Consider the following 20289-nt stretch of genomic DNA (forward strand, 5'->3'; position numbering starts at 1 on the left):
AATAAACCGCTGTCTAGTCCATCCAAGTCACCGTCTTGCAGTACAGGAACTCATTCAGCCCCTGATGCCCATTAAATCGACCCCAGCCGCTCTTCTTAACTCCGCCATGCGGCAAAGAATACTCATCGTGCACCGTCATGGAGTTGATATGCACCGCGCCCGAGTCGAGCTTCTCAGCGATGCGGAAGCCAGATCCCAGATTCTCAGTAAACACCGAAGCTGTTAAGCCGTACTCGGTATCGTTGGCCAACTCGATAGCCTCGTCTTCCGAGTCGAAGGAATAGAGGGACACGCTGGGCCCAAATGACTCCCCGCCGTACAATTCCATCGACTCGTCGACATTGGTCAGAACAACGGGCCGCATCCTCGTCTCGACCATCTCCCCAACCTCATCAGAGTAGATGTCCAGGCTCGTGGCTCCCTTGGAGACGGCGTCCTCGACAAGAGCCCGGTTACGCGCCGCCGACGCGGACGTGACCAAAGTCGGTGTGGCTCCAGCCGTGCCGAAAATATCATTAATGGTGCGCTTCAAGATGGGCTCAAACTCTCCTGCCACAGAGGCGTCTACTAGGATGCGCTCGGTGGACATGCAAATCTGGCCGGCCTTTTTACATCCATTAGCATACGGGCAACTCGTCTTGTTCGCAGGCACAAGCTCACATTCATAAAAGCCCCCATGGCGCATTGGACCGCTGCCTTGTCGAGGTCCGCGTCCTTGAGCACAATGGCATTGGCCTTGCCGCCAAGCTCCATCAAGCAGGGCTTGAGGTGTCTCCCCGCAGACGCTGCCAGGATGCTGCCGACCTTTGTGCTGCCAGTGAAGTTGATCTTCTTGACGTTGGGATGGGCGATGAGGGACTCTGTGACTGTCGCCGCATCAGCCGGCCGGTGGAAGAGCAGGTTGAGCACCCCGGCAGGAAGGCCGGCTTGTCGGAAAATGTCCGCTATGGCCCAGTAGCAGCGAGGGGAGAACTCTGCTCCCTTGAGGATGGCTGTGTTTCCCGTGGCCAGGGCGAACGTGACGGAGCGAAGGCCAAGGTGATAGGGGGAGTTCCTAAGCAGTCACGCATCGTTAGAGGCACATGGTGAATTTCTTTCCCCGTGTGTTTTCATAGATGGGGCTTACCATGGAGCGATGCCCAAGTTGACGCCATACGGGCGTTTGAGAACCATGGCCTTCATTCCCTCGTGAACCGACTCGGGAACAAAGCCCTGGCATGCGCCGGCAATCCTGCCTGCCGTGTCTTTGAGGCCCTCGATGGACAGACCGATAATGAAGTCCTGGTAGCCTTGGTCCGCTCCGATTTCCTGGTTCAAGTACTCCCCGAGCTCTTCCCTTCTCTTGGTCATGATGTCTGCGGCCGTGAGGAATATGTCCCGCCGGTACGATGGCTTTGTAGTCGCCCATGCTGGAAATGCCGCCTGCGCTGCGGCAACGGCGCTTTGGACATGTTCCTCCGACGCGGATGAGCAGTCCGAGGCCTTTTTGCATGTAAGTGGGCTGATGGCTTCAAAGGTGGTTTTGGAAATGACGTCTTTGCCGTTTATGATAAGAGGTATTGTCCTGTGCGTTGAAATGCCGCGGGATAAGTGACGGATCGAAGCTTGTGTTGCTCTAGCTATTTTGGCTCGGTTCATGGTGGTCAGCACAAAAAGGTTATTTGTATCAGACGGAATCTGGCGATTATTTTTGCGAACTGCAGGCGGATTGTATGCGAAAATTATTCCCGTGCCTTCAAGACTGTTTGAGGAGTCGCGCTGGATTTGTTTTCTAGGTCTTATCTGAGCAGCAAACAGGACGTCACAGTTCCCGTGGCCACTCTGCCGCCCACATCCCTGGATTAATAACTGGTCATTAAACGCCGTCAATAGACGAATACGTCGACGGTGTCCTCGGAACTCCGCTCCATGCAGTGTGACGGCAGCCCCTCAACCAGACATGGCGCAGCTTGGTATTGGTCATTGGCCGCGGGAGCTAAGGGACATTCCGTCAATCGGTTCCGTACATATGTAAGCACGAATCTACGCCGAGGTGCTGTCAGGTTTAATGTTGGTTTCCGAGCCGGTGGCAGTGCAGGGTTCGGAGAGAGGTGTCCATTGCAGCATGCTGAAGGAGTTATTCCGAAACCAGCATGGCTCCAAGTCCACTGATATTGTCATGTTTCCAAATTCCAACTAATTCCCAGTTTCCGGCATGAAACGCCTACTGCGCACCATCTCCATGTGCTTGATCTCTCCGTTCTTCTCCATTGTGCCTTTATGTCTAATGCAAAGCGTTTCTTTTGCCTATCCAAGTGCAACAGCAGACATAATTGTCCGGCTATAGCAGTTCCGCGCATATTCCATTGAGATACTAAATGTCCTTCGCGAACACGTTATTGGGATTCTACGCCTATAGAAAAAATGTGGGAGTTCACTACATTCAACTATATACAGTATATTATCTTGCATCGTGCTTGTATTATGATTGTGTCGAGAGCGAAACAACTACTAAATTAATACAGTATATTAGCACACTGAAAACCAGGATGCCGCCAAGGACTCTACAATACCCATGAGTATACTTTCTCTATCGTAGACACAGTCTGTAGCAAAATATTGTTGTCCACCAACAAGTATACACAGAAATTCTATCGTATATTAAAGTATGGACTACTACCGTGGAGTGTGAAAGCCCGGTACTTGACCTGTTCCAATATTCCTTGCCTCCCACTGCATAATTTCCTCACTTTATCCATGAATCCACTACCAAGAACCCGCAAGGCGAACTTCGAGAATAGCGCTATTTCCAGCTTGCACGGCGCAAATAGCCTCAGGTAGCATCATTTCCAGATCCTTTACGCTAGAGGCCATACCAGCCCAGGCCTTACCGCCCGTAGCTGCCTTGGCAATTCCCGAATAATCTGGCGTTGGAGAAAACGAAATATTGAGACCCTCATTGGATAGCTTGGAGCCGTAGCCATTGGGATGCACCAGCGTCATGGAATTTCTAGGCGCATTCCATCCTAGTAATTCTCCAGTTAGACAATTGTCGTCGAAAGTGCTTTCCAAGCAGGAGACCAGAAAAACGTACCTTTGTTGCTCAGAACCACCGTCAAAGTAGGCAGCTTGTATCTCTCGCCAATCCAGTATGCCGTCGCAGGCACACCAAACATGAAAGTGCCATCGCCAACAATCTCGCAGACAAAGCTGCCCTTGTTCTCGCCGCCTGCAAGATGGTCCGCGGCCAGCTTGACTCCTCGTGTTGCTCCGCCCGACCAGCCGAGTCCACCGCCACCAGCGTTTATAATGCGGCCAGGTTCGTCAACCTGCAGCTGTTGGTAGACGAATGGAGCGTTTGTAACGGTTTCAAGACAGTAGATGGTGTCGTTGGGGCATGACTCACGCAGTCTTCTGCAGAGATAAGAAGTGCTTGGTGAGACGGAATCGTCTGCAGGTGAGGCTGCGAGCTCTGCCAACTTGGCCAGCCGCTCTTGATGGACGTTGGCCAGTGCTGCCCAGCGAGACAGATAGGGTTCTTCATTTCGCAGATTCGAATACCTAGGATCGGAAGCAATGTAGTCGTTGAGTTGACGGAGGGCGGTTTCCGAGTCAGCCCTGTACCTGTCCGTGGCCGGGATGTAATGCAATGGCGTGTTGGTCTTGAGCGGATCTACATCGATGTGGATAATCCTGGCGCTTTTCTGGGGTTTGCATTGTGTCGGGATCCAGGGGACATCGCAGTCGAGCACAAGAATCACATCGGCCTCTGGAATGCTCTCGTGTTGGCCAATGGCAACGCCCAGGGAAGCTCGATGGCTGAAGGGGAAGCAAACGTCGCTTCCTAGAGCATCCAGAACCCGCACTCCCGGGATGTTTTCAGCCAACGTCACCAGCTGTGATACCGTTGCATGATTGCGACCGGAATAGCCCGCAATGATCAGAGGCCGCTCGGCGTTTGCCATCAAGGACACAATGTCTTCCGCTGCTTGTAGTGGCAGCGCTGCAGGGCGGACGGCTTCCCAAACGCTCTGGTCCAGGGAGTAGGAGTCAATCTCCTCCTCCATGACCTCGCGGGCTCCGGTGAGATAGACGGGGCCTTTTGGATCGCTGGTCGAGAACTGAAAGGCCCTGTTGAGCACCTGCTTTATGTTCTTGCCCGTCTTGAATTCCCCTGTATATCGGCAGAACTGCGAGACGATCTGCTTCTGATCTGGCGCATCTTGGAGCCAGTGAATAAATTCTGTCCGCGACCCAGGCAACTCCCCTTCTAGGGTATACGGCGATAGACCGGCAAAGACAATGACGGGGCACCGTGCCGCCGACGCATTATGCATGGCACATCCAAGCATCTGCGTGCCAACATCAACATGGACCAACACACACTGGGGCTTTCCAGTCAGGCGAGCAAATCCATCTGCCATGCTCATGGCGACCATCTAATCGACCAGTTAGGCGGGCTCAGTAAGCACGTTCTGAGTAGTGATTTCCCATACCTCGTGGGGGCACGTTATCACCTTGGGAAAATGAACGCCCTCTAAATTCTCACCATAGGCTAGTGCTTCCATGATGGCCGGGTGGTCCGAGCCGAGATTGACGAATACATGGGAAACGCCGGCCTTGAGAGCCTCAATTAGCGGCATGCCTCATCAGCTTGGAATGTCTATTCTACTAACCTCGTAGAGACCCTCAAAAAAGGCGAAAGACGCCGAATACTTTTGACTGTGGGAGGTTACTCAAACTGCCGCTCATCAAATACACTGAGAATCATGACTCACGGACGACTCATTTCGTTTTGCTGCAGCTTTGCGTTCCTTACAAGGAATATACTCAATCAGCGAGTTTATGCAATTTTTTTTTTTAGCTGAAAGTCGAGAGTTGAGATTCGCAATACTCAGCATCTTCCATATTGCATATGGAGTATTTATTGTACATGCTAGCCATGGAAAATAGAGTAGGTAAAAGACGTAATGAGGCGTGATGCTTTGCCACTAGAATCCCCAACGGAATGTTCCGAACGCTCGACACACTCCGGCTGCACGGCTGGTTTCGGTGGATGAAGTTCGCCCATGGCCGGATTATTTACTGAACTATCGCGGATGTTAGGTTAACTGTATTAAACTGAATGTCTGCCACCTCTTGGGTTTGTTCCGAAAGGGCTTATATCTGCCCTTCGATTAGAGCGCGTTCTTTTTGTGACAGTTACTCGGGTATTGTAGGGTTAGGGTTGTGAACTTCTCAGTGTATAATTTCACCCTAGTGAGCGACTAGGTCAAGTCTGCTCGCACGTTTAATGGAGGCAGGCTTATCCAAAGAGACAGCCTCGAAGCTGACGCTATTTCCGAGCGAGAATATGGGCCCTCAAAGTCTAAGACGATGGAAATGGTATTGACGTAGCATCGGAGAGGCTCGAGCGGCGATGTGGGTCCGTCCTGGCGGAAGTTCCGGTCCGTACAACGCCGGCGCGGCACGGTTGCCATCTTGTATCAACGCCGTGTTTGCTCCAAAGACCCTGGAGCCCCTCGGAACTTCCTCTGTAATGGAATGAATAATGGCGGGACAAATCCAAACGTCGCACCACTCCACAGAAAGTTTTATGCGACCCCCAACTTTCAACGTCACCGTTGTTCCACGGCGGAAAGAGAGATAAGTAATCAAGTCAGGTCTGGTATAATACTTGTGCTCTATATAGCCTGCTTGAGGTCGCCTTCAGCTTAGACATTGTCGTGAATATCAACAGCCTGGTTAACTCTACAACCCTACACTTTGTATACTTTTGCAGAATTACCCTTGCAGTCGAGCCTCGTTCAATCTTCCTCTCAACATGAGACCAATGCAAGATGCCAGACATTATACCACAACACCCAAATATTCCGGCAAGGTCCTTGTCCAGGGCACCGAGGATTACGAGCGATGTCGCCGCATGAACCCTAGTGCAGATACCCCTGATCGCTTTCCTCGTGAAATCCACCTGCCCGAGTCACCGTCCGACGTGTCTCGAGCGCTTAAACGCGCCGCAGAGCTCAAGACGACCGTCGGCGTCCGGTCCTCGGGTCACATCATGAACTTTCCCGGCGCTATCCAAGACGGTATTCTGATCGACACGCTGAACCTCAACCGCCGGATTGAGTACGATCCCGTGAGCCAAGAGATTTGCTTCGGCCCAGCATGCCGTGTCGAGGAGCTCGCGGCCAAGCTCAAGGAAATCAACCGCTTCTTCCCTCACGGGCACGCCCCCACGGTTGGTTCGGCTGGATTTCTACTCGCCGGCGGGCAAGGCTGGTTCGTGCGAGGCTGGGGCGCAACTAGCCAGACGTGGATCACCAAGATCGAGATGGTTGTCCCGGACGGCCGCACCGTCATCGCCAGCCGAACCGAGAACCAGGACTTGTTCTGGGCCGCCCGCGGAAGCGGACTGGCCTTCTTCGCCGTGGTGACGCGGTTCTGGGGCCGCACCATCGAGCGTTCCAACATGTGGGAGACGATTCTCAAATTCGAGATCAATTCTGCCAACTACCTGCCACTTATGACGTGGGCCATTGAGCGTGGCCGTGACACTCCCAAATATGGCACCGACTTGAACATGACGATTGACTATCCCGAGAAGTACGACCCGAAATACACGACCGACGAAGCCCCCAAGCATGGCAAACTGCAAATGACTCTAAACATTCTCTGCTACTGCGACACGCTTCGTGAAGCGCAAACGTTGCTTGGCGCGTATGAGAAGTTTACCCCCGAGGTGCGCGACGCCCTAGTTCGCCTCGAACCTGTACAGCCGCGGACTTTTGAGTTTGTATTCGACCGCAAGCGAGGCTTTCTCGGCAACGGCAAGCAAGAGAGGTGGCAGATAAACAGTATCATGAACGATCCCAACGTCCCGCTTGATCAAGTAAGCATAATTCACCCCCCAAATTCCTGTTGCCCTGACGCTGACAACACGCGGCGCAGCTTCTCACGGCTATAAAGCCCTGCATGCTTGAGCTGCCTACGCGGACCACGTCCGTCTTTCTTTGCCACTGCGACATTACTCCCAACGAAGAAGATGCCGCCTTGAGTTTGCCGCAAGACCTCTACATCTCTACCATAACCGGCTGGAGCGATCCCGCCTTGGAGCCGGCCATATACCAGCCCATGATTGAACGCTACAGACGGGCTTTCCCGGTCGCCATAGGCCAATACATTACAGAGTTGGATGTGAATAAGGAAGAAGCAAATGTAGGTTTTGGATTCAGATGGAAATTTGTAATAAGGCTAACCGTTTATTGCTTGTAGTGCAGGGTCCTTAGCGACACGGCTCTCGCCAAGTTCCTCAAGATTCGGGAGAAGTGGGATCCTCAGGAGCTGTTTCCCAATTACAAGGCACTTGTCAAAACTCACGACAAGATGGCTCAATTGGAGAAGAGGAACGCGCACTTGTAGTCTGCGTACCTACATCCAGTGGTCTGAACATGATGGACGGCAGGCATCATGAAGTAGAACTCATTTAGCTTCAGGAGTATTCTATTTGCTTGGAAAGAAAAAGAAATTGCTTATTAAAGACGGTCGCTATTATAGTACTACCATCTAGCAAGAAGCAGCACTCTGATACGTATTTAGCTTTCGTATTATTACACTCTTTCTATGGGAACATGAAGCATTTGTCATTTTGCCGCAAGTAGTCGAGCTGTTCTTCGAAGTAGTAGCTAGATAGTCTCCGTGGTCCAAGGCGCTCGCGTGTGTAATAACAACTTCAGCCTTAATTTTGTGTATGCCTAAAGTTCTCTAAAACGTAATTGCTATGTGGAATCAGGCCCCTTTGTGTATTCTCGATTTGTTCCGCGTCGCGCCTCGCTCTCAGGCCTTCAGTTGATCTACCGTGGTACTCAGAATGCGGCAAGATCAAGATGAAAGCAACGCCGTGTTTGTGCTGCTGATGTCGCTGTGTGAATGTCGTTCTGTGGGGAGGGAAGATTTCTCTCTGACGCTGATCCGGAAGTCCCAGGAATTTAATGCCAACCATAAAGCTCTCAGTAATAACACGGTATCAGGATTTGCAATATTTAAAGAGATCTTCGGTGGGTTCACCATTGAGAGAGCCTCTGTTGGGGGGGGGGGTTTCATAGGAATCTTAAGAATATATCACCGTGCGGCCGCGTAAAGTAGAAGCAGTACATGTAGTTGGAATGGCCTGTAGAATAAAATCGTTTTCTCATATATTAGTAGCTATGTTTCCCAGTATTATGTGATGGTTCATAGTATAACTCCGGTTCTATATCCGAGCTTACCAACTCCCTATGAGTGGCGAAATCTTAGAAATATGGCCCACAACACCTAAAATTGACTTTTGATACTCCTTGCTACTAGAGAATGTTCTTGCAGCTCCGGAGGAATGAGAGAGCGTTCTGTAACGTTAACAGTATTGTGTTTTCCGAACACTTGAGCCGCTAGGGGCGCAACTAGCGGACACGTACAAAGGATTCTAAAACATCATTGAACGGTCATGACTTTCTTATTTGAACACTATTACTCTTGGGTCCTAACAGGGTGACCATGTATTGATCACTGGGGACCCATATAAGCAAGCCACGAGTCCCTCGGGCACAATGCCTCCCCCGCCTGACGCAACAGTGACGTAAGAGGATTACCACGTTATTATGCCCAAAGGTTTATGGAAACTATAAATTCATCGATAAGTAAACTCCCAACTCAACAAGCAATGACTATAACGTCCTGGCTAACCCCCATACCCTACTGTCCCTCACATCATCGCCGCGCATGTCTCTCGCACAGCATCTCGCGCCCGAAGATGGATTCGACGTCCCAGACTGCCAGCAGTCCGATGAGACTCTCGTCAGTCCACGGTACTGGCGACAGATGAGCTTTGACGCATTTGCACCCGCAGAGCCACCAGTAGAAGTGAAGCCCCCTCGATCTGCGGCGTATAAAACGTCGACGTTTCAAAGAGTCGGTACGGAATGGCCTCTGGATTTTATTTTGCTAGCAATATACCAACTGTAGTACAGTACAAGTAGGTCTAGGAGTGACGTTTTGTTTCCTTGCATCCGGCATAGTGTTTGGCTTCGCAGCCCTCAAGCCCGTACTCATCGCCCGGGGGGTATACCACGAGCTCTGCGCCAAGCAACACTCTACATGTCCCGAACAAGACCTACGAATCAACCTTCTCTTCATAACGGCTTCCATAACGACCAACGTATCGAGCCTCTTTGCTGGCTACGTCCTCGACAAATACGATCGGCGAATATGCACCACCTTTGCCGCAACGTTCCTCGCCCTCGGCTCCCTATTTTTTATATTCCACCGCCACATTCGCTTTGTCGACCCCCTCATCTTTGCTAACCTTTTCTTAAGTCTCGGCGGAACTTTCCTCTTCCTCCCTACTTTCCAGTTATCCAACGCGTTTCCAAAGCACTCTGGCGTAATCGTTGCACTAGTGACATGTGCTTTTGACGCCTCATCTGCAGTATTCCTGATCTACCAAATCATCTGGAAAGCCACAAACGGGGCATTCACACCCGAAGAGTTCTTCACAGTGTATCTCTGCGTCCCGGCGGCTATCCTCCTCGCTGAATGGACCGTCATGCCCAAACAGCGATATCACACCATGCCAGAGCTGGAAAAGAAACTGGAGCACGCAAACGATTGCACTCGGGATGTACACATTTCCGATGACGAGGTGCCTGATGATTTGACCCTTTCCAGAATACGAAGCCAGCGCGCCGACGAACGCCGAGCCAGGATCGGGCAGATCGAGAGGGTGACGGGCGATGCGGAAGAGCGCCACGAACGAATCGAGCGAAGAACGTCGTTGCAGATCCATGATGAAGCATGGGGCATGTTGCACGGCCTATCTGTCAAGGATCAAATGCGAAGTCCGTGGTTCATTCTTCTTCTTCTCACCACGGCTCTCCAGATGTTGCGGGTGAACTATTTTATTGCCACGGTTACAAGCCAATACACATACATGTTGGGTCCGCAAGACGCGGACCGAGTAACAGCCCTTTTCAACGCGGCCCTGCCGATTGGCGGCATTGCTGCCACTCCTGCCATTGCAGTGATTCTACATACGCTGAGCGTTGCAGGTCTTCTGGTCTTGTTGACCGTGTATGTTGCCAGCATAGGGGTGCTGAACTGCGTCTCAGAGCCGTGGGCTGCATTCGCGACAGTCTTGCTTTTCGTGACATTTCGGCCGTTCTACTATTCTACTATATCGTAGGTCGTGTATCCCCCGATTAAAAGTTACCAAAAGAGGCTAATTCATGTGCGTTCAGACACATTGCCGCCAATGTCTTTGGATACGCTACCTTTGGCCGCGTGTACGGCACAATCATTTGTCTCTCTGGGGTGATTAACTTGACGCAGCCTGTGATTGATACAATTACAAATAAAATATTTCATGGAGATCCTGTTCCAGCGAATATTGCCATGGCTGCTGCAGGGACGGCGCTGGCACTTGTATTTACAGCGTTTGCTATCCGCAAGACTCGACATGTACATAAGCGGTCTTTGCGGCGGGAGAACGCGCCGTTGTTAGAGAGAAACGGGGTGTAAGGTTCCGTGGCTTGACTGTACTGCCCTTGGGGAATTTCCGGTGACGCGCCGGACACGGACGCGATCGCATCCTAGGTATAAATCTAAACATATCCACGATATTATTCTAGTCTTCCGCATATATAAGAATAGGAATGTAATTATAAGATACGTCTCGCTCTGTTTCCCAATGGTCAAGTAATCGAGGCCGGCTACCCTTCAGCTGTCATCTCCTAGGCGCGACTTACCTTCTCTTGATCATGCTCAGTGACTAGGTCAGTGACTAGGCCGGCCTTGTGGTAGAGCCGTGCGAATTTGAAGAGGCTGTTGCCTTTTATTTTGGGCTATAATTTGGTTAAATCTGCTCTGTGATCTCGTCGCTTCTTTGCAGGGAGGCCTAGACGAAAAAAAAAGCAAAACATTTGTCTAGTTGAACAACGCTGACTGATATCATCACCGAGAGTCCTTGGTAATGAGGTCATGAAGGTAATCGCGACTGGCACAACCGTTGCAGTTATTAATCAAACCTGCGTAGTGAATAAAGATTCAACAATTATATTTATAGCAAGGTAAGAGATCCAGCAATCAACCAAGGCACCTGAAAGAGGAAACTTGGGCTAAAGTCGAGACACAGAACCCTAACCCTAAACCCCCTTTGCATCATGAAGACTCTACTGCACCGTGGCAACAAGATACCACCGCCATCATCACCAAAAAAGCCAACGCGTAGTCACCAAATGGTCCCGTTACAAGGTGTATCGCAACGTAATATGATGCATTATAAATCACTCTTGCATTTAGTACATCTAATAATGCTCTATTCGCACTGTGGCAACCCTTCTAACTAATCTATCATGATCAATGTTTTATTCTTATTGGCTATTGCTTGGCTCTGCTTTTTTGAACCAACTTATCACCGTAGCGGATAAGAGCAAATGGAATAATGCCCATAAACAAGGACAAGAATCCCAACAACGATGGGGCCCAATGAATCCCCAGGTCTCTGTACATTGGCCTAGCAGCCAAGGGGAGAAGCACAGCTCCAATTGACCGAGTCACACTGGCAGCGGCATGTGCGGACGCGGATCTGTCACGGTAAATGTCTGTAATGTAGTTGATCATGGCGATGTAGAGCAACTGGGAACCTAGACCAAAGAAAAGGCCGCCAATCATCGGGACAATTGGGGCTATTGAGCCGGGCCAGGCAGTCCACCCGACCCAAAACGAGGAAATTACAAGCCTTGTTCATTTCATTAGCTCCGTGACACTGGATCAAGATTATATAGTGGTAGATACATACCATGGTGCCGCAAAACACGCTATAGGAAGCCGCCGATATACCTCTCGTTGAGTCCACTGTTTGCCAGCAGCACAAGCCTTATCATGCCACCAAGTATAGGCCAAGCCAAGAAGGAAAGCGATAAAGACGCCAACCAAGACTATATGTATTTGTTAGCACGGATGTTTTGTCAGTATGTTTGGCGAAAATTCCCAAAATCACATACTCGGCAGGTATGCTAGTCCAGCAACACCGGGAGAGAGGCCATAGTGATCTAAGTCTAATTAGTACTATTCAATGACGGAACATTTCCATTCAAGTTATGCCAGATCAATCAATCGCAGTAATGCAAGCACTAACCTTGGTAGATGATGGGATACGCCTGAAATGTGAGATACATGATAGCATACGCAAGGGCAATATACAAGGCAGTAAAGAGAAGAATCGGCTCCGTGGTGATGAGCTTGGCGGGACGGACGAAAACCTTGCGAGGATCCAAAACACGGTCATTCAAAGCAACATCCGCAGTACTTGCCACCCCCCCTTCTCGCCTGTCCTTTCGAACCGCTCTCCTGTACAGAACCGGCGCAAATGTCTCGGGCATCAAAAGCACCAGCGGCAGCCCGGGGAGCGCGATAAAAACGGCCAACAAAAACGGCCAGCGCCACGAGATCTGCGACGAAAACCCGGATATCAGAGGCCCCATCAGCGGACCCACGTTGGTCGCCGACATGTAAAGCGACATGGCGGTGCCCCGATGGGAAGGGTTGTCGAAAATATCCGAGTAGAGGCCGCCAATGACGCTGTGGGGGGCGGAGGCGCAGATGCCGCATAGAAGTCGGAAGATGACCAGCGCCGTGTACGAGGGAGCCACCGAGCAGGCTGCCATGAAGATGAGATATCCGACAAATGTGCTGATGAGGACGGGCCGACGGCCAAGGTACTCGCTCATTGGGCCGAAGAGGAGCGGCCCGAGTACATAGCCGGACATGTAAATGGAGTTTAATAGCACGAAATGGAGGCTGTTTGTGATGGAGAATTGCTTGGCTATGGCCACAAGGGCACCCGACGGCATTGAGGATCCCAAGTTGGTGTTGAAGGTGCATGTGATTCCGGCGAGGACGATGTGTATCTTGTGAGGCTGTTTCATGTTAGTTTGTGGGTAGTGATGTTTGTAACTTGGTGCTGACCCATGAGAATTTGGTAGGTTTGCGGACGTCATCTGCGTCGGAGGTAGGAATGGTAGGCGAGGTGAGGTTCTCGGCAACATTACTCGCGGCGAGCTCTTTGGTCTGGCAGTGTGCGCCGGGCTCTGGCATCCTGACGGGATCGGACATGTTCTTAGCAGAAGCTTTCACTGTAACACATATCAAAGTGGCATCATGATGAATCTATCCAGTCTGGAATCGTGATTCTTATAGTCGTCGCGGAAACTTGCCATATCCGACTCTCGGGGGATTGTCACTTACACTGTTCTTCTGTGATCCGATTTGGACATTCAAGCTTGGAACTGCCATTGGTCAGAATCGCCGACGTCGATTTCCTGATGGAGCTGGGCGATTGTGACGTGATGCTGATTGGTTGCTTCTGCCGACGGCAATTGAAAAATGTCGTCTGGTTCGCCGCAACTGCCGAGAATCCTTCCTGCATCGGTCGACTTCACATATTCCTGAATCCTGCAAACCCGCCGCCGCGCGACTCGTTGATGATAAAGGCAACTGTGTTCTCTTGGCGTTTTCCCGCTCGATGGAGCATGATCCAACTTGCGCCGACACCGGGGAGCCGAAGCGGCACGAGGCCCCTTTGCGCCCGGCGCAGCACAGTACGTACACGTATTCATATGGTTGATTGAAGACCCAGAGCCGTATTTTCACATCATCATATCTGGAGGTCCCTAACCATGATTTGCAGAAGGACGGGCTTGTGTGAGTTGCCATCGGCGAAAGGTGCGCTGCGATGTTGGCCGCACCGGAACCCCCTGCACAAATTGCAGCAACAAACGAGTGGTAGATTGCCAAATCTATGAGAAAAACAAAAAACCCAAAAGGTTGTACTCAGAACGCCCTCTGCGAACTCTCAGGGCGCGCGGTTCCAATACCGCCACCACTCAAGGCGTTGGGAGCCCTGAAACGCGCTCATCGTCAAGAAGCAGCCCCATGCGTGGGAATAACGATGCTCATCAACGGCGTACACCGCCGCAGGACGAACGGCTTGAACTAGAATCGGGAAACCTCGCAGATCTTGTCAGTGGGGAGGCTATCCGAACCGCACAGATCAACCACCAAAGCCGAATGTGTTTCATTGGATCTGAGCCATCCAACTTCAACTATCTAGTGCGGCAAACATCATCTCAGACAAGCCAGGATCGCATCTTCCACTTTAGCAATCGTCAATACCATCTCAAGTATACCGCTCACGACATCGATCGTATACCACACGAGGCCCTGGAGCGGCCGACAAAACCCCTCATAGATAAGCTGGTGCGAGCATACTTTGTACACATCAACCGTGGTTGGCCGATCGTTGACGAAGAAAACTTTCTCGACCAACTCGAAGAAAAGGACCCAAGGAACCCTCTATCTTTGCCGTTGTTCAATGCTGTGCTGTTGGTGGGCGCACACGTGCTGTCGTTCCAGGAGGACTTTGAACAAATGAAACAGCTTCAATCGGTTCTGTTTAGACGCACCAAAACACTGATAGACTGCCGGTTTGACCAAGACAGATTCGCCTATGTTCAAGTCGCCTTGCTCTTGACGTGGTACTCGGACGGGCTGGAAGAAGTGGTCGCCAATGCATGGTACTGGATGGGCACGGCAGCCCGTACGGCCACGGGGTTGGGAATGCATCGCGACACAACGACATCCAGGTTACTCGACGTACACAAGCGCTCCTGGGTCCGCGTATGGTGGGTGCTGTTCCAATTCGACACGCTGATTTCGCTGTCGTACGGGCGCCCACAATCTCTGTAGGTTGCCGTCCTGCCACCCCGTCCGAATACCACGTCTAATGCTCTCCTAGAAATCTCGACGACTGCGATGTTCCGGACCTAGAGTATGCCCATTTTCAGGGCATTAGCCAACCCGAAGCAGACTTTGCCATTCACCAAACCCGTCTTTGCGTCATTATATCGCGGACCTTCAGACAGCGCTGGGCACTGCGAGCGTCGAGAGAGCAGAGGACGAGGGCGGCGGAACGGGCAGACCAGGCCCTGGCGAGTTTTATAACGGAGCTGCCTGCCCCCTTGCAAATGTCGCTTGTAAATGCCGGGACGTGGCATGCCGTCCTCCACCTGACGTATAATAACTTTGTTCTCCTGCTCCACCGGCCGCCGCCAAAGCATAAAAGCCATGACCGGGCATCACAGCCCGCTGGCAACCCGGACATTTGCGCAGAGGCCAGCATGGGTCTCGTTTCTCTCCTAGAAGGCCTCTATTCGACGCGTCGGCTCTACGCTCTGTCGCTGTTTGACGTTCAGGCCATCTTCACAGCCGTTGTCGCGGCCAACAACGAACTCAGCACCAGCAACCCCCTCGTCGTGGTCAAAGCCGTACAGAAGCTGAAATCCATCTCTTCTACCTTGACGGTGCTGGCGCGCAACTGGAGTTTTGCCAGGGGGCTTTTACGCATATTCGACTCGAAGGGCGAGTTGACGCTCAACAAGGGGAGGAGGGAGGCTGCATCGGATCCAGCCTCACACGGCCACGAGTGCGGCAATAGATGCCATGATGCTCTTGGCAGTATGAGCGGCAGCCAGGCTGCCGTCAGCTCTGCCCAGGAGACGGGTCAAAACGGAGGGGTGTTTGCCTCGGCCATTACCCCGTCGGAAACGGCGCACAATTCGCCTGGTAGCCTCATTGGTGACGATGGTGTACCGTTGGGTAACCCTCTCGACGATTTTGTATTCCCGGGCGCATTTGAACTGGAGGACTTTTTGCTCGGCGTGGACAAGGATGGCGTGTATTTTTGATGAAAGATACATCATTGTCATTTGGTGACCTCGCTGGGTAATGGGTCTTGCTGATTCGGACCGAGTGCATCCCTGAGCTGGATGTAGTATATAGCATGCTCTTGGTCACATGCTGAGGGGTTGAATGCATTTGCAAAACAAGCATAATATACGAATTGCAATTGTCATTAGGGTGGCGGATGAAATGATGTTTGTGAGTTCCGCTGTCCTCCCGGAGTATCCCTTGGAGAGAACATATTGTTAGATGCACTGCTGCTCTCTGCGCCGCGGTTCCAGTCAAGGGTCCTTTGTCAACTTTTAAAAACCCTACTACGTCTTTGTTCCTGCTGGCATGTAGTTCGATATCTGCATGTCTAAATTTGACGAGGAGTCTTCTACAGCCCCCGGAGCCAACTTGAAAGAACCAACTCCAGGTGAAACTCATGCTATTACTCCGCAGTACATGTCATTTTTATTTTTAGTATTTTGGGCTGTGAATTCTCTACAGGTTTCACAAAACCGCATAAAGCACTGGACTGGCCCCATTTCGGATCTCAGATCATGCAAGGGAGCAGTCTGATACGAGCCGCTTCCGGTCGTGCATCTAGTCCAGTATCTTCAAGTGGCTTACTTGGCATGCAAGTTGGGGACACTGTCGCAGTTGGACAAGTAAATAAGGCTGGGTCATGCATTCGAATACCCCGTGGGGGCAGAAACGCGACATTCGACGCGCCTGCTGGAATGTACATGCCACAAGCATGTACACGCAGCCCTAACAAACTTGCCACACCCGCCCTTCTATATCATCACAAGCAGCTCGTGGGATGTTCCCGTGTTATTGCCATACTTGGAGCGCCCGACTTCTCCCCCGACTCGTAGCGAGTTGCCATCGCCACCGGAGAAGTCATTCGGTAGCAGTAGCGATACGTCTGCACAACGACAACTAATCACGAGCCTTGTATAGCATAAGAGACAAACTTGCGGGCAACATGCTCTGGAACCGGGAGGAGAAGCAACAATGAGCCCAACTTCGATTGCTTCTTCTCGAAGACAAGCGGCGCGAATCTGTGCAATCTCTTCGCGTACCGCGTCTGCAGGATGAAGCCGATGAGGCGAGTGCCAACGTGGTTGTCGGGCCTATTGTGAAGTCAACATTGAATAGAAAACAAACACGGCAGATGTGCCGCCGGAGAAAGTCTCACACTCTGCCTGGAGTGCTTTCTTGCCAAGTCATTGGCTCAGTTTGACCAGCCACATTTCAACAATCTGCCAGGGACGGCCGAGACTGGCGATGGCTTCCCGGCTTCACTCCATGGAATGCCGGCTCTGCAGGAGTTAGTTGTCTTGACAATCGGCCCCAAGAGACAACATGAACCGCCACAACGGCCGATGCGCCCGCCGTCAAGCAGAATTCTCCTGCTCCCCCCGGCCCGAGTATAAAAGCCCGGGCTGATTCACGTCTCCCTCTGCAGCCCCCCCTTCCCAACTCGTCATTTCGTAGCTCCTCATTTCGTCTCGGCCGCTTCGCACAACCAGCGCCAATGAAGTTCATCACTCTCACCATTGCAGCCGTCGGCGTCGCCGCCCTACCGCAAACTCTCCAGGCCCCTGCTGCCTACACGCCATGTGGCGCCCTAATAAATAACTGCTGCAAGATGGCGCCGGGGCCCAACGCCGCCAAGTTCATGGACTGCAGTGTTCGTACGTGTTTCGTCGCAACTGGAGCTGTATGACGCGACTAACGAGCTACATAGTCCCCGGCCCCTTACCAAATTACGTATACTTTATACAGAGCTGCGCGCCCTCTTATAAAATCCCGTCGTGCTGTGCGGAAAAGAAGTCGTCGAACTTGGTATGAAGCGATGCATCGCGAGGCGACGCGCACGTCATGACTAACTTCTCTTCGCAGATTGAAGGCTTTTTCAACAATGTTCTGGGCACCAATCTTGGAGAGTCCCAGTGTGTTCTCCCTCCTCCCCAACCGTAGTCGACATGTTGCGGCGGTTTGGGTCTGATGGGCAAGATTTCGAGTCGAGCGTTCAACAACTGGTTTGGAGAAGGCAGCAATTTACGGTAATTATAGATATCTAGACAACAATGAGTCATGTTCCAATATAATGTTTGCAATACGGAGCGAGTTGAAGTGAGCATATATACTAGCCATATCATCTGCTCGCAACTACAACCAATGGCCGTCGAGTAGAAATATTGAATTCGGCGCCACATTTCATTGCGCCTTGCATTGTCGACCGCAAGCGGGCCCTTTACCCCATTCTCATCATGTTGGACTTTGCTAAGTGGAACAAAAAGAGATGTGATTCAATTATTAATATATAAACGTGCTGCTCCGTGTCCTTTAGAGTTGGCAGACAGTGCCGCGAGTCAACTCCTTCCTGGTGATGGACACCAAGTTGGACCTTGGCGACTGGTAGAAAGATGATGCAGTATGTAGAGGGTAATAACACATCAAAGATATGTGGCGTGCCACGCCCATTCTTTGGTGGGAAAAAAGACCTCGTAGTTTCTATAACGAATTGATTCACTTTTCATCCCGGTGTAACCTCATTACTTGTGCTCAATTGGCCATCCTCACACTGGGAGACGTCTCTCAGGATCGCGTGTGGGCTGGCGACGTGACCAAGTGCCCATCTCGCATTCATGTCTACTTAGATGACATACTGTGCCATGTTAGCGGGTACTTTATAAAAGCGAGAGCAATGACTTACCGGGATGAAAAGGTAGGGCACTTCCTTCTCATACTGCTTCCATGCATCACCATACTTGCGTCGGCACCGCTCGATGTCCCTCATGGCACGGTGGATAATCATGACCATGAAGAAGACCGAGTAAAACCAGGGGAATGGGCTCCTGCGCAAAGAGTCAGCCGCTGCATCATCATGTTCTCGCACACGACAGAACCTACTTGAAGCCGGTGATCAATCCCCACGAGAATGAAAAGAACATGTCCGGCACATAGTTTGGCTTTCTAATTATACCAAACCAGCCGTCAATCAAGATGCGCTCGCCGGCCTGAGTTTCCAGAGTTCGAGGATTCCTGACTATTTGCCAAGGAAGTTGAGGGAAGGTGTTGCGCTTGGTCAGCTTGCCCTGACGCTCCATCTGACGGAACGCGTTCTTCTGGCTGTTGGACGTGTCCCACATCCAGTACATGAAGAGGTAGACGACGACGAGGGCGGCCAGAGCATATCGGTTCCAGCGGTACTCGGAGGGGTGGTGGTTGGCAAAGTAGATTGCGCAGTGGCAGTAGCTAAACGGCACGCCGGCCATGTTCCAAAACGTGAGCATGAAGCCGAGTTTCTCAAAGTACATGTCCCTAGCACAGGTTAGCACGCGTGTTCATGAATGCGTCGGACGGGCGTCGTACCAGCTTGAAGTGATGAGTTCTTCTCCCTTGGCACATGCGTTGGCGTAGAGATAGTGTGCCATGACGAGAAACAGCACTTCTGCAGAGACGTATCCATACGTGTCGTATTGCTTCGCCGCGGTGCCGCACGAGATCAGAAACAGAATAAACCACGGGATACGAACTTCATAAAACATCTTAAAGTCGAGGATGCCGATGCGAGGATTCAGCTCTGCGCCCATGAAGAAATCGTAAATGGGGTGTCCTGTAAGGCGGTGCGTGTTATTGCGAATAATGGCTTGAAAGTACACGATGAAGCTATTGATGAACCCGGACAGAATAGCTACCGTCATGATGGAACCAAACTCATCCACAACAGTATAGAGAGGAAAGACGTCTGTGAAATGCAGGGCGGCGACAATGACAATGGTGGCGTAGAAGCTGGTATAGGCCGAGCAAAAGTACGGCAAACGCTTGAAGTTCTCGTGTGGCAAGGGCCGTCCCTGCATGGACACACCAGGCATGTAGCAGTACATGAGCATCTCGACGACAAAGAATACCCAGTAGATGGCCCAGGCTTTGACGGTAGGATAGGCGCCCTCGTAGACGAGATTGACGAGGTGGTGGGCAAATTCGGCCCAAGTCTCGTTTTCCTTGGGCAAAGGCATTTTGCCATTGTAAGATGTTGCACCAATCCACATGTACCACATGAGGATGGGGAATCCAATCATGAGTCCGAGGGCGCCAAGAGAGCCGCCAAACTCGAATTCTTCAGATTGGCCATCGTTGAAAGTGGTTGTCTCCTTTTCTTGCTTATCGATGGTTTCGCCGTTGGAGTGGCCGTTGACTCTGGCTCGGAGGCTCATTTCGTCGGGATGGGGATGAAATGGTTGCGATGTGAAGTTGAAAAAAAAAAACCAAGGGGGCCACCGACTACAATTATTCAAGTCATTCCATGATTGGGTATAAATACCTGTGAAACAAAACAGCCCAACACAGCCTGTTATCTCGAGGAAAGAAATTACAGTGTTGGACAAAAGCAAAACAATGCAAACCCAAGCGAGTGGTCACCTTGACTTATCAAAGTGGACCAAGAAATTTACAGCGAGCCAATCGGCATGGTCTGCATGGCCCCAGTGTGACAGCTGAGATCCTCTGTTCCTAAAATCAGTCAAAATGAGCGAGGTGATG

General features: G+C 51.4%; 8 protein-coding genes across 8 annotated transcripts; 4 read left to right on the top strand and 4 right to left on the bottom strand.

Annotated features, from left to right (window-relative positions):
* Positions 1-13: 13 nt before the first annotated feature.
* MAA_06756 (aldehyde dehydrogenase) lies at positions 14-1638 on the bottom strand (the record flags this gene model as incomplete). Its single annotated transcript, XM_007824754.1, has 3 exons — positions 14-604; positions 661-1054; positions 1127-1638. The coding sequence occupies 3 exons, from the start codon at positions 1636-1638 to the stop codon at positions 14-16; spliced, it is 1497 nt and encodes a 498-aa protein (XP_007822945.1).
* A 1107-nt stretch (positions 1639-2745) lies between these two features.
* MAA_06757 (thiamine pyrophosphate enzyme) lies at positions 2746-4622 on the bottom strand (the record flags this gene model as incomplete). The annotated part of the gene is made up of 3 exons (XM_007824755.2): positions 2746-3005; positions 3074-4418; positions 4476-4622. The coding sequence occupies 3 exons, from the start codon at positions 4620-4622 to the stop codon at positions 2746-2748; spliced, it is 1752 nt and encodes a 583-aa protein (XP_007822946.2).
* A 1181-nt stretch (positions 4623-5803) lies between these two features.
* On the top strand, positions 5804-7401 carry MAA_06758 (Oxygen oxidoreductase covalent FAD-binding site; the record flags this gene model as incomplete). Its single annotated transcript, XM_007824756.1, has 3 exons — positions 5804-6871; positions 6931-7197; positions 7255-7401. 3 exons carry the CDS (start codon positions 5804-5806, stop codon positions 7399-7401), a joined length of 1482 nt encoding a protein of 493 aa, XP_007822947.1.
* A 1335-nt stretch (positions 7402-8736) lies between these two features.
* On the top strand, positions 8737-10195 carry MAA_06759 (Major facilitator superfamily domain, general substrate transporter; the record flags this gene model as incomplete). The annotated part of the gene is made up of 2 exons (XM_007824757.1): positions 8737-8929; positions 8985-10195. The coding sequence occupies 2 exons, from the start codon at positions 8737-8739 to the stop codon at positions 10193-10195; spliced, it is 1404 nt and encodes a 467-aa protein (XP_007822948.1).
* A 1193-nt stretch (positions 10196-11388) lies between these two features.
* On the bottom strand, positions 11389-13125 carry MAA_06760 (major facilitator superfamily transporter; the record flags this gene model as incomplete). The annotated part of the gene is made up of 5 exons (XM_007824758.2): positions 11389-11749; positions 11810-11948; positions 12015-12062; positions 12149-12929; positions 12979-13125. 5 exons carry the CDS (start codon positions 13123-13125, stop codon positions 11389-11391), a joined length of 1476 nt encoding a protein of 491 aa, XP_007822949.2.
* An 819-nt stretch (positions 13126-13944) lies between these two features.
* Positions 13945-15755, top strand: MAA_06761 (fungal specific transcription factor domain-containing protein; the record flags this gene model as incomplete). The annotated part of the gene is made up of 2 exons (XM_007824759.1): positions 13945-14753; positions 14807-15755. The coding sequence occupies 2 exons, from the start codon at positions 13945-13947 to the stop codon at positions 15753-15755; spliced, it is 1758 nt and encodes a 585-aa protein (XP_007822950.1).
* Positions 15756-17275: 1520 nt separating this feature from the next.
* On the top strand, positions 17276-17721 carry MAA_11630 (Beta-ketoacyl synthase; the record flags this gene model as incomplete). Its single annotated transcript, XM_011412545.1, has 3 exons — positions 17276-17435; positions 17489-17586; positions 17644-17721. The coding sequence occupies 3 exons, from the start codon at positions 17276-17278 to the stop codon at positions 17719-17721; spliced, it is 336 nt and encodes a 111-aa protein (XP_011410847.1).
* Positions 17722-18400: 679 nt separating this feature from the next.
* MAA_06762 (C-24(28) sterol reductase) lies at positions 18401-19964 on the bottom strand (the record flags this gene model as incomplete). Its single annotated transcript, XM_007824760.1, has 4 exons — positions 18401-18412; positions 18461-18602; positions 18658-19068; positions 19120-19964. 4 exons carry the CDS (start codon positions 19962-19964, stop codon positions 18401-18403), a joined length of 1410 nt encoding a protein of 469 aa, XP_007822951.1.
* Positions 19965-20289: the final 325 nt, after the last annotated feature.

Source organism: Metarhizium robertsii (assembly GCF_000187425.2).
Source record: "Metarhizium robertsii ARSEF 23 chromosome Unknown MAA_Scf_11, whole genome shotgun sequence".
In the NCBI taxonomy this organism is placed as follows: Eukaryota; Fungi; Ascomycota; class Sordariomycetes; order Hypocreales; family Clavicipitaceae; genus Metarhizium; species Metarhizium robertsii.